Genomic DNA, 16,259 nt, shown 5'->3' on the forward strand with positions numbered 1-16,259 from the left:
TAAGTTGTAGTTTATTAGTGAATGTTTGCTTTTGTTTTTCAAAATATATTCTGAATTCAAATTATAATTGTAAAAAGTAAAATAAAATATATAACTAATTAAAGAAGTGATCCTATACGTTTTTTTTCCTATAGTTTGTTTGCAAGCAACGGTTGTTTACTAATCTTGAGTGCATGCAAGGAAGAATTGGTCAAAATGCATTTTGTTCAATCTCTTATTATAATATATAGAATATATCTTGCATGTCATTAGAGATTGTCAGGCCACTAAAGAGATTTGGTTGAATTTTGCACCCAACCTCAGTTCTTCTCAGAAAATCTCTTAGAGTGAGTAGAGACAAATTTGGGAAATTGTGAGTGGGTGCCAAGGATTGAGATTCCTTGGGCTACTCTTTTTGGCTTGCTAGCATGTGGTCTATGGAAGAATAAGAATCTTTTTGCTTTCTAAGGATTATCATGGAGTTTTGAAATCATTAAGATATCAGTGAGTTGGGCAAAACAGTACAGAGACACTCAAAGGTGGAATCCATCTAGAGAACACAATTTAGATTCTGAACATTCATTTGGAGAAATATTGGAATAATAAGGTAATTGTAGGGTAGTTAGGTTTATTTAGTTTTACAAGTTTTTTACACACAAAAAAAAGGTGTTATTTTTAAGGATAAGCTACTAAAATAGTTACTTTTGTTTGCCTCAGGTTACATTTTAGTCACTTATGTTTGAAATGTTACGTTTCACTCACTAACGTTATTGTGTTGTAACATTTTAGTCACTAAGCAGTTAATTACCGTTAACGGTGCAACGGTAAATTGACGTGGCACGTTAAATCATCATTACAAATGAAATTTTTAGGTTAAATTCTACATTTGGTCCCTATATTTTTTTTTCATTTTGAGCAATTTAATTTTTTTTATGTTTTTTTAACTTTCTTTCTATTCTGTTATGCTTCTCCCTATGCTTTTCTCCCTTCTCCATTTCTTTTAACGTAGTTTTTTTATGTTTTCCATTTATTAAATCTAGTCCACAAGCTTACCTCATTCAAAAAAATTAAATTGTTCAAAAAATAAACATATAGGGACTAGTTAATGAAATTTATGAGCCCTAGTCCTATTTTATTATTACTATTTTGTAATTTTTAATAATTTTTTTATAATTCAAATAATATATAACCTTTCATAATCTATACCTATATATAAAAACTATACCTGTTGAAGGAGGTAGTTACATCTGTTTAATTTATTATTTAATATGTTGTGGAGATTTTAGGTAGCTCAGATTCAGCTGGAAAAACCGAAGTGAGAAGCCTGTAAATTTGGCACAATATTGGTGAGGCTGTAAAATTTTCTTCCGTACATCTTTGATATATTTGCTCCTCTATTTTCTTTTACCTCCTCAGGATTTTTGGTTGTAAAAAAAACAGAAACACTATAAAAACCTTAAAAAGCAGTTCGGTTCCGATCGTCAATTCCTTCACTTCACTGCATGGGAGAATTGATGGAATCATGGCAGCCTGAAACAAATGCAAATGACAAGGCAACCCATTTGATGACCCAACACTTGCTTTCACAACCATTTTACTTTTTGGTTTTATTATTTGTCGTCCAAGCAATAGCCTTTGTCTAATATCATTGCTCTATGAAACATTTCGATTTGAAACCAAAATCAATAAATTTTATGGTTATGAGTCCCCTGGGTCTTCATTCTAGTAAAAATAAATCTTTCTCCCCAATACACTTTGAATATAGATATTTCTTTTTACTAGTATTCAAACTTTGATCAATTCACTCTTCTTTCCAACTTGTATCGGAAGCAACACTGGATGCTGGACTGCATCATCTGATATTAAATCCCAGTTAGCAAGAAGAGTGCCTCCCATCCCATAGCAGCTTTCCTTGAGTATTATTTACATTGTCGCAGTCGAAAATTGTCATTGGATAGAAGAGAATTGATCAAAGTTTGCAACCTTTTGGCGCCGGGGCCAGGTCTGAGGACTGTTGGAGTACCAACAACTGAACACGGATCAGTCCCGTTTTCCCCACTTCCTACACACCAACCACCAGGAGTAAACATTTCTTTGCCCCGAGATAAGAGGTCAGTGTCGATTTTGTCCAGCACTCGGCTATTCTGATGGAATTTCCTGGCAAAAGGGGCATTGCTGTTGAGCATCCGTTGCATGTGAGACAGCGTGAGGCGACGAGGATGCTGCTTAGGTGGGTTATCCCATAATATAAAATGAAGATCATTGTTTACTGTAGTGTTGCTGAAAGCTTTTGCATTACAAATGACAGTGTGGAAGTAACCTTCTGGAGATGATAGGAAGTTGGTATAGTACATGAGAACTTTTCGAGGGAGGTTGTCCCATCCCCAAATGCAGTAGTCCACAAAAGGGCGAGAAAGTGCCATCCATGCCGAACCTACTTACAGCTTGACGATATAAGATTACGTTATGTACAATCATCATAAACATGACGAGTATTCACTGTTATAAACATTCATCCAAATTCAATGAAAATGACAAACATAAGATTATTCAACTGGCTACTTTTTAACTTCTTGAGAAATTGGGTACAAGAAAATGAGATTAAAGTGTAAACATATTAAAGTGTAAACATACAACAATCTTTTTAGGATATCCAAGCTTCGACCAAGACTTCGGAAATATTCAGCAAAATTTAAATGCACTAAAAATCCTCCAATTTTAATGTTTTAAGGGGAAATGAGAGAGTGGGCTGCTAACCAGGTGAAAGAACGAGAACATGGAAGCATAGCATAAGTAATTTCGTATCCTCTCAGATATTTTTGCCTATTGCACCAATTTTCTAGAATGTTTCTCACCAACAATCCCTTGGAAACAGCAGCAAAGCTTTCTTTCCGAGCTGTATATACTGCTAGTCTGCTACGCTACAAGACACTTAAACAGGTGAACCAATTTAGACATGCCTTTTCTACAAACAGGAATGCTTGTTTGGGTGTAAAAGTGGAGAAATTGGAGGAGCGTGAAATAAATAAATTTTGTGTATATTTGATGGAGAAGAAAAGTGATAGGAAAGAAAATAAGAAAGATGATAATTTTTATTTTAATCTAATAAGAGAGATAAAATATTAGTTAAAAAATATGTAATTTTCAAATGTTTTATTTTATTTTCTTTTATTTTTCAACTTTACTAAACAATAGATGGAAAAAAAAAATTCTTTCCATTTTCCATCTTTCTTACCAAGCACACATATACAAAGAAAATATCTACTTTTCATCCTTCTAATTTTTTACCCATTCAATTTTCCCATTCTTCTAATTTTGTGTCCACTCCACCAAACAAAGTTCAAAGAAAAGTGGAGGGATGGAAAGAGTGGAAAAATTTAAAGAAAATGAATTTTGGGTATGCTTGATATAAAAGAAATGTGAGAAGAAAGAAAATAGAAGAAATAATCATTGTTCATCCTAATACATAAAAATTAATTCTTCCCAATTGGAATAATGAGGGGAAAGAAAATGAGAGAAGTACATGTTAGTTCAAAATTATACATTTTTAAATGTTGTAGTTCATTTTTCAACTCTACCAAATAATGAATGGAAATAAAATATTTTTTTTCTTTCAATTTTTCCATTTTTCCTATTAAGTATAGGTATAGAAAGAAATATTATATTTTCTGCTTGGTAAAATGAAAAGAAATTTGAAAAGATGAAAAGTTGAAGGGGTGGAAATTATAATTTTTCTTTTCATAGATGTGCTTGATAGGAAAAATAGAAAAATTGAAAGAAATTATTTTCTTTCCATCCATTATGGAACTAGTGAAAAATGCATAATTTTAAACTAAAATACACTATTCTCTTATTTTCTCTCCTATTATCATTCCAATTCGGAATTATTGAGTTTTATGCATTACAATGAAAAATGATTATCTCTCCTATTTTCTTTCCACTTGTTTTTCTTCCTTACTAAGCACACTTAAATTTTATTTTCCTTCCACTTTTCCACTTCTTACTTCTATCATTCCACTTTTCACTCAACCAAGCACACCCTAATACTTTGTTTGGTAGAGTTGAAAGAAAATTGAAAAGATAAAAAATATATTTTTTCTTTCCATAGGTGTGCTTAATAGGAAAGATTGAAAAATGAAAAGAAAAGTTATTTTCTTTCCATCCATATCTTTGCAAAGTTGAAAAATGAGAGAAGAAAAAAAAAGTTAAAAAAGTATAATTTTGAACTAACATACAATTAGAATATATCTCATACCTTGCCCATACCTTTCCCATATCTACCCATGCCTTGGAAAGGTCAAAGTTATGGGCACCAAATATTTATTTAGTGTTGGGCATGGGATAATAGCAATTTTTGGTCCCTAAGTGAATAGGGACTTTGCAAGGTGGCCCTTAAATCTCAACTATAAATAGGCCAACCATTGCTCATTCTCATCATCCCACATTTGCCATTCTCTACTTAAGGCATTGTTCTCTCTCCCTATTTGTAAAGTTTCACTTGTATTTTGGAGTGAAATATATTTGGTAGTGCCCGAGGACGTAGGCAAGATTTGCCGAACCTCGTTAAAATTTTGGTGTTCTTTACTATTTAATGTTCATATTTTGTGAGTGTGATTGTAGTGATTTATTGTGCTATTAAATTACGATAGAGGGATATTCTGGCTAGGAAAGACTTGGTACTTAAGTGATCCTCGTGATTCACCTCTCTTTCCTGGGAATTGAACTTAGTGTGATTTTTTAGTACAATAATTTTACTCTTTCACACGCTTCCGCGCAACAATTGGTATCAGAGCCAGGTTCGTACTTGGTGAATACGACCGTTTACGGTACTATTCACGTATACGGCACTATTCATGTATACGGTACTATTCACGTATATGACACTATTCACGTATACAGTACTGTTCACGTATACAGTAGTTGAGATTGAGGAGAAAAATGGCAGCAGCATCGTCATCAGCAAGGACTACTGTGACAAATGCAAAATTTGAAGTAGAGAAATTTGACGGTACCAATAATTTTGGTATGTGGCAATGTGAGATCCTGGATGTCTTATGTCAGCAAGAGCTAGATATAGCCCTTGAAGAAAAACCTGACAAGATGGATGACAAGGAGTGGGCCAAGATCAATAGACAGGCGTGTGGTACAATCCGCCTATGTTTGGCCAAAGAGCAGAAGTACTCTGTCATGAGGGAGACATCAGCGAAGAAGTTATGGGATACACTGGAAGAAAAGTTTCTAACGAAAAGTCTTGAAAATAGGCTTTATATGAAAAAGAAACTTTATCGATTCACGTATGCACCCGGTATGTCGATGAATGATCATGTGAACTCATTCAATAAAATTTTAGCAGACTTGCTAAATTTGGATGAGAAATTTAAAGATGAAGACAAGGCATTATTGTTGTTGAATTCCCTTCCTGATGAATATGATCATCTTACCACCACATTGCTTCATGGGAAGGACACGATCACATTTGATGCAGTCTGTAGTGCGTTGTATAGATCTGAGACTCGAAAGAAAGATAAAAGAGATCACAGAGATACAACCGCAGAAGTCTTAACAGTAAGAGGTCGTTCACACAGCAGCAAATCTGGTAGAAGGGGAAAGTCCAAAGGGAGACCCGCCAAAGATGAATGTGCCTTTTGCCGTGAAAAAGGGCATTGGAAAAAGAATTGTCCTAAGCTACAAAAGGGCAAGGCTATTTCTAATGCATGTGTAGCGGAGCATGATGAGGAGTCAGACTTTAGCTTGGTTGGCATGGCAATGGCATGTCAAACGGATGAGGGGATTTTGGATTCAGGATGTACTTACCATATGTGTCCTAATAAGGACTGGTTTTCTAGTCTTAAAGAGCTAGAAGGTGGAATTGTTCTTATGGGCAATGATAGTGCTTGTAAGACAATGGGAGTGGGTACAGTCCAATTGAAGAATCACGACGGCTCAATCCAAGTCTTGACAGATGTTCGCTACGTACCTAGCCTGAAGAAAAATCTCATCTCATTAGGTGCCCTAGAATCTAAAGGGCTCACAATCACTTTGAGAGATAGATTACTAAAAGTAGTAGCTGGGCAACTGACGGTGATGAAAGGCACAAGAAGAAATAACTTGTATTTTTTTAAATGGAAGTACAGTTATTGGATCAACATCAACAGTTTCTACAAAAGATGTAGATTCAGAGGCTACCAGATTATGGCATATGCGATTGGGACATGCTGGTGAAAAAACTTTGCAGACATTGGTGAAGCAAGGCTTATTGAAAGGTGCAAATTCTTGCAAAATGGAATTCTGTGAACATTGTGTTCTGGGCAAGCAGAAGAGGGTAAAATTTGGTCCAGCAATTCACAATACGAAAGGAATTCTGGACTACGTTCACAGTGATGTGTGGGGACCTACCAAAGTAGCTTCTTTGGGAGGTATGCACTATTTTGTTACTTTTGTTGATGATTATTCAAGAAAAGTATGGGTGTATCTAATGAAAAGAAAAAGTGAAGTTTTGGATGCATTTCTGAAATGGAAGAAGATGGTGGAGACTCAGACTGGTCGAAAGGTCAAACGACTTCGATCAGATAATGGTACTGAGTACAAAAACGATCCATTTCTACAAGTATGCCAAGATGAGGGCATTGTGCGACACTTCACTGTTCGGGATACACCACAGCAAAATGGGGTGGCAGAACGAATGAATCGAACTATACTGGAGAAAGTTCGATGTATGTTGTCCAATGCTGGATTGGGCAAAGAATTTTGGGCTGAGGCAGTTACATATGCGTGCCATCTAATTAACCGTTTGCAATCAGCTGCAATAAATGGAAAAACTCCTATGGAGATGTGGACTGGTAAATCTGCTACTGATTATGATTCTTTGCATGTATTTGGTTCTACTGCATATTATCATGTAAAAGAATCTAAGTTAGACCCAAGAGCAAAGAAAACATTATTCTTGGGTATAACTGATGGAGTAAAAGGATATCGTCTCTGGTGTCCTGATACAAGGAAGATTGTTTTCAGTAGAGATGTGACTTTTGATGAATCAACCATGTTAAAGTACAAGGATTCACAAAAGGATGGCAAAACCAGTAGTACTTTGCAGCAGGTGGAGCTTGAAAAGGTTAACGATGATCCAGCTAATATTGAAGGGACAAATGATGAAGAGGTTCCTACCCAAGAACCTCTACAGCAACAAGATTCAATTGCATATAGGAGGCCAAGAAGAGAGATTCGTAAGCCTGCTCGCTTTGATGATATAGTGGCCTATGCACTTCCAATTGCAGATGATGATGTTCCTTCTACTTACACAGAAGCAATAAGTAACCCTGATGGTGTAAAGTGGAAGCAAGCAATGAATGAAGAAATGCAGTCTCTTCATAAAAATAAGACCTGGGAGTTGGTGACACTACCCAAGGGAAAGAAGGCAATTGGATGCAAATGGGTATATGCAAAGAAGGAAGGATTTCCTGATAAAAATGAAATTCGATACAAGGCTAGATTAGTAGCAAAGGGTTACGCTCAGAAAGAAGGAATAGACTACAATGAAGTGTTTTCTCCAGTTGTGAAGCATTCGTCTATTCGGATTTTGTTAGCCTTGGTTGCGCAATATGATCTTGAACTAGTTCAGCTTGATGTGAAGACCGCGTTTTTACACGGTGATTTGGAAGAGGAAATCTATATGACTCAGCTAGATGGATTCAAGGTTGCTGGAAAAGAAAATTGGGTTTGCAAACTGACAAAGTCGCTTTATGGATTGAAGCAATCTCCGAGGCAGTGGTACAAGCGATTTGATCAGTTCATGAAAGGGCAAAGGTACACAAGAAGTAAATTTGATCATTGCGTGTATTTTTAGAAGCTACAAGAAGGAACTTTCATATACTTGCTCTTATATGTTGATGATATACTAATAGCATCTAAGAGCAAAGTTGAGATTGAAAGATTGAAGACTCAACTCAATCTCGAGTTTGAGATGAAAGATCTAGGAGAAGCTAAAAAGATTCTCGGCATGGAAATATGGAGAGATAGAGCTCATGATAGAGTTAGCTTGTCTCAGAAGCAGTATTTGAAAAAGGTACTACAGCAGTTTGGCATGAACGAGCAGACAAAACCTGTAAGTACCCCGTTGGCTTCTCATTTCAAGCTTTCTGCACAACTATCTCCTTCGACGAATACGGAACGAGAATACATGTTGCAAGTTCCGTATTCTAATGCAGTGGGTAGCTTGATGTATGCAATGGTGTGTACAAGACCCGACATTTCACAGGCAGTTAGTATAGTGAGCAGGTATATGCATAATCCTGAAAAAGGACATTGGCAAGCTGTGAAATGGATTCTACGGTATATTCAGAAGACCGTAGATGTTGGATTACTGTTCAAGCAGGATAATACACTTGGTAAAGGTGTTATTGGGTACGTTGATTCTGACTATGCCGGTGATTTGGACAAGCGAAGATCAACCACCGGTTATGTGTTTACACTTGCTGGAGGACCAATAAGTTGGAAGTCTACACTACAGTCTACAGTTGCGTTGTCAACCACAGAAGCCGAGTACATGGCTGTAACAGAGGCTGTAAAGGAGGCTATTTGGTTACAAGGTATGGCTAAAACCTTGGGGTTGGTTCAGGAGCATATTAACGTGTATTGTGATAGTCAAAGTGCTATTCATTTAGCAAAGAATCAAGTCTATCATGCACGTACAAAACATATCGACGTACGATTCCATTTTGTGCGGGAAATTATTGAAGAGGGGAAAATTTGTCTTCAGAAGATCAAGACTGTAGATAATCCCACAGATATGATGACCAAGGTGGTAACAGCAACCAAGTTCGAACATTGTTTGAACTTGATCAATATCCTGCAAGTTTAACAGTCGAAGAAGGCACTATCAAGTATTGTTGTCAAAGGCAAAAAGAACTGTGTGAAGATAAGATTATCCTAATCAAATCTTCAAGGTGGAGATTATTAGAATATATCCCATACCTTGCCCATACATTTCCCATATCTACCCATACCTTGGAAAGGTCAAAGTTATGGGCACCAAATATTTATTTAGTGTTGGGCATTGGATAATAGCAATTTTTGGTCCCTAAGTGAATAGGGACTTTGCAAGGTGGCCCTTGAATCTCAACTATAAATAGGCCAACCATTGCTCATTCTCATCATCCCACATTTGCCATTCTCTACTTAAGGCATTGTTCTCTCTCCCTATTTGTAAAGTTTCACTTGTATTTTGGAGTGAAATATATTTGGTAGTGCCCGAGGACGATGTTCATATTTTGTGAGTGTGATTGTAGTGATTTATTGTGCTATTAAATTACGATAGAGGGATATTCTAGCTAGGAAAGACTTGGTACTTAAGTGATCCTCGTGATTCACCTCTCTTTCCTGGGAATTGAACTTAGTGTGATTTTTTAGTACAATAATTTTACTCTTTCACACGCTTCCGCGCAACACATACACTTCTCTCCCATTTTCTCTCCTCTCATCATTTCAATTTGAGAGGACCGGTTTTTAGATATTAGGATGAAAAATGATCATCCTACTTATTTTTTTCCTCTTACTTTTTTCCCTACCAAGCACGCTCGAAATTTATTTTCTTTCGATACTCAAAATTTATTTTCTTTCAACTTTTACACTCTCTCCTCCCACCCCTTCACTTTTCCACCCAAACCATAAGAGTGTATTTGAAATCAAGACCAAGAGCATAGCAATTGAATTACTACAGTCTTTTAATCTTATTGTTTGGTTTGCTCTTGAAAGAATCAACCTCAACTCTACTACACAAAAAGTATAAACAAATTTATGTAGGCACCGTCTAAATAGAGGTGCTCATGGGCCGGGCCGGGTCCAGAAAAAAAATTTCGGCCCGCATCCTAGGCCCGAGCCCGGCTTGAAATATGGGCCTAAAATTTTGTCCAGACCCGACCCGAGAAAAAATTCTTAAGCCCGAGCTCGGCCCGGCCCGGCCCATTTTTTAATAAACACCAAAAATTTATTTTAAAAATAAAAAAAAGTATTTTAAAAATATTTTAAAAATAAAAATAATAAAAATAATATATTTATTATATATTCGGGTCGGGTTGGGCCTAGGCCAAAAAAGTGGTGCCCGAGACGGGCCTTTTTTTTTACCCAAACCCATATTCCGGGCCTATATTTTTACCCAAACCTTTCATATTTCGGGCAGGCTGTCGGGTCGGGCCGGGCCGCCCGGCCCATGAGCACCTCTACGTCTAAATACTGACAATGGAATTCTCAAAATGGATGAAATATATGAATTGAAGTGTAACAAAGCATATATTCTTTTTTGGAATAAATACTTTTGTTGCTTAAGGACGTGTTTGGTTGGGTAGAAAATTTGAAGGATTTGAGGAAAGAGTGGAAAAGTAGAATAGAAATAAATTTTGAGGGTGCTCAGTAGAGAAGAAAAGTAAGAGGAAAAAAAAATAAGAAAAATGATCATTTTTCACCCTAATGCATAAAAACTAGCCTTTTCAAATTTGAATTATAAGAGTAGAGAAAATGGAAGAGATGTGTATCTTAGATCAAAATTATACATTTTCAAGTGTTTTATTTTCATTTTTCAATCCTACCGAGTAATAAATGGTAAGAAAAATTATATTTTTCATCTTTATATATTTTTTTATCCCTTCAATTTTTTTATCTTTTCAATTTTCTTTCCTCAATACCAAGCAAAGCTTAATTCTATCTATGGGTCCATATTTTCAAATTGTACTAGTATAGTCTACTTACGTTTTGCATAGATTGATTATTTGTTTGGTTCAAACTATAAAGTAAAGAATATATTATAAATTTTTATACACTTCGTACATTTGAAATTTAGTCTCTCTACTTTTATTTTAAAAAATTTAGCCCTTCTATTGACTGGATTTAAGAATTTGCTTTTGATTTAATAAAAAATTTAAAGATATCAATCATTTAGACTAATTAATAACATTATAAAAATATAAAGACCAAAATATGTTATAAATCTCAAATTTAGACATATTAGAGGGACCAAAATTAAAATTTAATCATTCTTACAAAATGTAAAGGCTTAGTATATCTTGGTACCAAATTAGACACTTTTTTTTTCTAATGTGGTACTTGAGTTATTTTTTGGTCCAATCTAGTATCTGTATTTGACAAAAATTACTTATTTTGGTACCCAAAGATAACGATGTTAATTTTTTAATATTTAATTCAGATTTTTTAAGGTTGATTTGATGAAAGTTATAATTGCTAATATTATTAAGTTTAAATTTTCCGTGACTTTGTTAATATAATAAATTTAGTGTTAATTGTAAATCTGTTTAAGTTTGTAATTAATTTGTTAAATACAATGCAATGAATGTGATTTATTTTGATTTTTAAGGTAAATTTGATGAAAAATAATTGTTAGTATTATTAGCTAGTTATGAATTTTCATTAAATCAACTATAAAATCTGAATTAAATACTAAAAAGTTATTACAGTTACCTTCAAGTGCCAAAAATGTGTAACTTTTGTTAAATACATATACCACATTAGACTAAAAAATAAACACAAGTACCATATTAAAAAAAAAGTATAAAACTCAGGTACCAAATTATGCATTAAGTCAAATGTAAAAAAAAAAAATCTGAGTATGATGATTTATATAAAGTTATATAGATAAACAATATGCTTTTAGACGATTTTCAACTAAAGTAGTATTATATGAATTAATAATAAATTAATTACAATTAATTATAAAACTTTTATTCATCATTTTAAATTTAAATTTAAATTTAAATTTATATCAATTAAGTTTAATTATTTTAAATTGTAAATATTGGATAAACTTTGTCTTCGCATTATTACTAATAACCGTAAATGTGAAAAGATTAAAACACTTAGCTGTATAGAAACTAAACTACAGTTTGGGGTTAGGATACAAGCAGGGCCGAAATACTTGTTAACACAAAAAAGACTGAATTTGGCAAATAACAACACCATTAAAATTCCAACAACTAAATATATTATAAGCTAAAACAACACTTTGAAAAGAAAAGTAGAAGGTTTCAGCATATTAACCTGTAAAGAGTTCGAATGCAGTAGGGATACTTCTCCTCTGAGTTATCCAAAACACTTCAGCTTTTTTCGAATTATACAATGCTGGATCTATTATAACTGGCTTAGCCCTTTGACCCCTGCCATTTCAACATTAAAACCCCATCAAATCACACAAAGTTCCCAGACAATAAAACAGTACCCAGATAAGGGAAAGATTTCAAACAAGTTCTCACGCTTTCCACCCCATTTTGCTTGTATGATCAATGAAATTCAAATCCCTTGGTACGTATGAAAATATGTGTAAAAGATCTGACAGAACCCAAATGTCAAAATAAATAGATAAAAACAAAGACAGTCCAAAAAATCATATATTTTGAAGATCTAACTCACCATCTTGGGTAACAAGGGGATAATCAGAAGCACTAAGATTAATAAACCAATCCCAGTTTCCACCTTCTCTCAACATGATTGCAGCAGCATGGAGCGTATTAGCAACCATTGTACATCCTCTATAAGTAACCAAATTAGCTTTCGTAATCATCCTAACGTTCCCAACTTCTTTAAACACTTTATAATCTGTCACAAACTGCTCAACAGTCTGCCTCTCTGCAGGGCTAGCTTTCCGGTCAAGATGAACTATGTACTGATTCAAGGGATGGTAAATGGCTAAAAGCATCCTTCTCAGCATCTTACCATTGCCTGCGGAGCCGGAAATGAGGTAGGCGAAGCGGGGAGGTGAAGGCGGAGTGGAGATAGTGATGTGAGTCGAGACGGGGATGGGTTTCAGTTGGTTCTCCACGAAATGGTAGGAGGAACGGTACAAGAAAAGTAATGGGACGCCATTAAAAGAGGCTATGGTTGTAAAACAGAGTAAAAATAAGGGGAAAATGGAGCCAAAAGCTAATGGGAGGATCCATTTAGGCTGACAATTTCGCATGCTTGGATTGTAGGAAAATGTGAAAGAAATTGTGAACTCATCGGTGACAGTTAAAGTTTACTGTTATGCAAGTGAATGCAAAATATTTCGCCGAGAAAACAGAGAGGAATTTTGAATTTTCTCAATTACTATAAAATTAGTACTACTTAATTATTTTACGTGCAAATTACCAAAAAAAGCCGTTTTTTTTTAAATTTATCGAAATGGGCCGATTTTTTGATTATTTACCGGAATGGGCCATTTTCCAGGAAATCGCGTCCACGTCAGCGCGATGTCAGGGTACGTGTCAGGAGGTCGCGCTAACGTAGACGCGCTGTAGTCCGCGTGTGAAAAGTACCCCAACGGTCAAAATTTTGACCGTTGCCCCCCCAACGGTCAAAAAATAAAAACTATAAATACCCCCCACCCTTTTATTTTTTTTCACAAACAAATCCTATCTAATATTTCCTCTCTAATCCTCTCAATTTCCTTCCAAAATTCTTTCAATTTCCTTCTAAAATTCTCTCAAACCCATATTTAATTTCAATTTCCTCTCAATTTCCTTCTAAAATTCTCTCAAATCCATATTGGGATGATCTTGTGAAACACCTACAGAGGGAGTACATTAAATAATACAACATTGCAAAATAAAATTATTATTCAGATACATTCAATACTATACCTGCAGCACATGTATGTGGACCTTTGTACTTTTTTATCTCCCACAACCCTGTCCTTTTCCTTAACGAGGCGACGATTTTCCATGAATATGTGCCGTCTTCCACCGCACACTTCGCCTCAAACTTATCAGATTTTGATTTAACGACGTGGTAATTAACGCCATTTTTGATGCTATGCTGTTTCAAAGCACCAATAAAACTATCCTTGTTGGTAAACTGATTACCAACTTCAAGTTCACCGAAATCTACCCCCGAACTTGTACGATCGCGCAACCGGTGTGGTAGATCTAGAAACTCTAACGCATCATCTGCTGACAGATCGACATTATGCATGTGGGCTGGAGGTGAGTATGCTCTGAATCGTGGATTTTCTTCATCATCTGAACTCCTTTCACCATCTTCACCTTCTGTTGGAATAGGCTCCGGTTCAGAAAATAATCCCCACCTCTGCACCATCTGGCCCGGGCTCTCGAGGTGGATCCACATTGTCGAAACCATTTTTTTGAAAACAAAAATTTTAGTTGTCGACTTTAAAAATAAAACTGGAGTCGCCACCGATCCTTTATTAAGGTGTGATCGGCTCACCTTAAAAAATTATGTTGGTCTACGAATTTTGAGAAAACGAGTTCGGGAGTCAGTTACGCACGAGGACACAACAAGTAACATGCCACACCCAATACGTTAGGACATAACAAGTTAAGTTCCCAAAAATGATTTTTATACTCATACATTTTGAATAAAGAATATCCTCGGTTATTTAAGATTAACAAAGAAAATCGGAACCCAATACGTTAGGGCTCAATTTTATCGAAAATCTCAAACTTCGAATATTGCCTTTATTCAAAATAAACCTTGAATTAAGAGAAAATGATTTTGATATATTGACAAAACCAAAATATATTTCCCAAAGGGTGTATTTAAAGTTAATGTACAATATGATACAAATACTTTAATTTAAAGCATATATGACTAAATATTTACAAATATATATATACAAGTACAATATACAAGTAAATTTGCAAATATGTGTACATATAAAAAGGGTAAGTGAAGAAATATATACAACAAACTTATAATAATTTCTAAAGATATGCATGTATATATATAATGAAAATTGTAAAAATAAAATAAAAGTATGAAAATATGCAAATGTGTACATATTTACAAAGGCAAGAAAAATGAAATGAATAAGTATATATACATAGGCCTATCGTGAAAATTCGCATACGTATATATTCAAATACATATATATATGTACAATATGTATATAAAATAATGGGATACATGAACTAAAAAAATATTTATAATAATTAAAAAAATGAAAAGTGTATGTAAAAAAATATTTTAAAAAAATGTATGTATGTATATTTATATGTATAAAAAAACTATGAAAACAAAGTAATAATACCATGTGCATACAATAGATATATATATTTAAAATATTAAAGTATATACATATTAACCTGCATATGCGCATAATAATAATAATATATAATATTATAGTAATGAATAAACTAAAACAAAATAATAATATGGCATTATTGTGATAAAACTAAAAAAAATGGATTAAATTGAATTAAAAACGAAAAAATGGGGGGAATTTAAAAGAAATTTTAAAAAATAGGACCAACTTGAATACGCGCATAACAGTGGAGGACCAAAAGGGAAATTATCCCTTCCTCCCAAAACGTTGCGCAGCTGGGGACCGAATTGAAATGCGGATTAAATATGCGGCCTAATTTTTTTAAAAAACAAACAGGTTTAATTTGGGGCGCATTGCAAAAGAGAGGGGCCAAATGCGCAATTTACCCTTTGAAGCCAAACGCGCGGATCCTCCCCTTCGGGTCGGGTCACCGCGGGGGTCAGGGCCTGGACAAAACGGCGTCGTTTTGATATGCTATTTAAAGCAGTTTTTTTTCTAAAACCTCATTTTTGCAGTAGGAAAAAGAAAAAAAATAAAAAAAGCAAAAACACCCTCTGCTAGGGTTTCGTCACAGCTCCTTGCGCCGCCGTCCGTCCGCCGTGGTTTCACCACAACTAGTGGCCGGAGGCTCGCCGAACTGGGTTTTTTAACCCTATTTGGAGCGGATTCAAAGGCAAGGTAAGCCTTTCCTTTCTATTTTTTCCGTATATTTTAACACTAAATCGAAAAAAAAGAAAATAACTCTAAAAAGACTAACAATCACCTTTTGAAAAATATTCTTTGTATTCTCAATATTCTCTCTGTGTTTTTCGTATTTTACACTGAATTCCCCCCACCTTGCTTTACAGATTTCCAAAGGCTTTTATAGCCCGAAAAATCGAAAAGAAAAAACAAATAAAATATCTGCTAATTATTTTTTTGTAGTTTTATCTCAATCGGACTCTTTGAGTCCACGATTGCAGGAGTTCGTGGAGTGTAAATACGCGTGGGGAGGCCGATCTCCGAGTTGTGCTGCGACTGGACGTTAGGCGCGACGCTGGAGACTGCTGGGGCTTGTGGCGTTGAACATGCGGCTAGGGTTTCAGTGTTTTGGGGTTTGGGTTAGTTGTTTGGGCTTAGGTTAGTTTTGGGCCTGTAATGTCGTTGGGCTTGTAACTGGACTGTCTTTTGTTTTGCTTGGACCCGGGCTGTTTGGGCCTTATTACACACATCGGAGTCATCTTCTAACCCACAATCATCT

General features: G+C 35.0%; 1 protein-coding gene across 1 annotated transcript; it reads right to left on the reverse strand.

Moving 5' to 3' along the window:
- Nucleotides 1-1,292: 1,292 nt before the first annotated feature.
- LOC107914914 (beta-glucuronosyltransferase GlcAT14B) lies at nt 1,293-12,965 on the reverse strand. Its single transcript, XM_016843968.2, has 4 exons — nt 12,391-12,965; nt 12,234-12,309; nt 12,022-12,137; nt 1,293-2,413 (listed from the first exon to the last, which is right to left on the reverse strand). The coding sequence occupies exons 1-4, from the start codon at nt 12,935-12,937 to the stop codon at nt 1,899-1,901; spliced, it is 1,254 nt and encodes a 417-aa protein (XP_016699457.2). The 5' UTR covers nt 12,938-12,965; the 3' UTR covers nt 1,293-1,898.
- Between the last annotated feature and the right edge of the window lie 3,294 nt (nt 12,966-16,259).

The sequence above is a fragment of the Gossypium hirsutum genome, chromosome D10 (assembly GCF_007990345.1).
Source record: "Gossypium hirsutum isolate 1008001.06 chromosome D10, Gossypium_hirsutum_v2.1, whole genome shotgun sequence".
Classification (NCBI taxonomy): domain Eukaryota; kingdom Viridiplantae; phylum Streptophyta; class Magnoliopsida; order Malvales; family Malvaceae; genus Gossypium; species Gossypium hirsutum.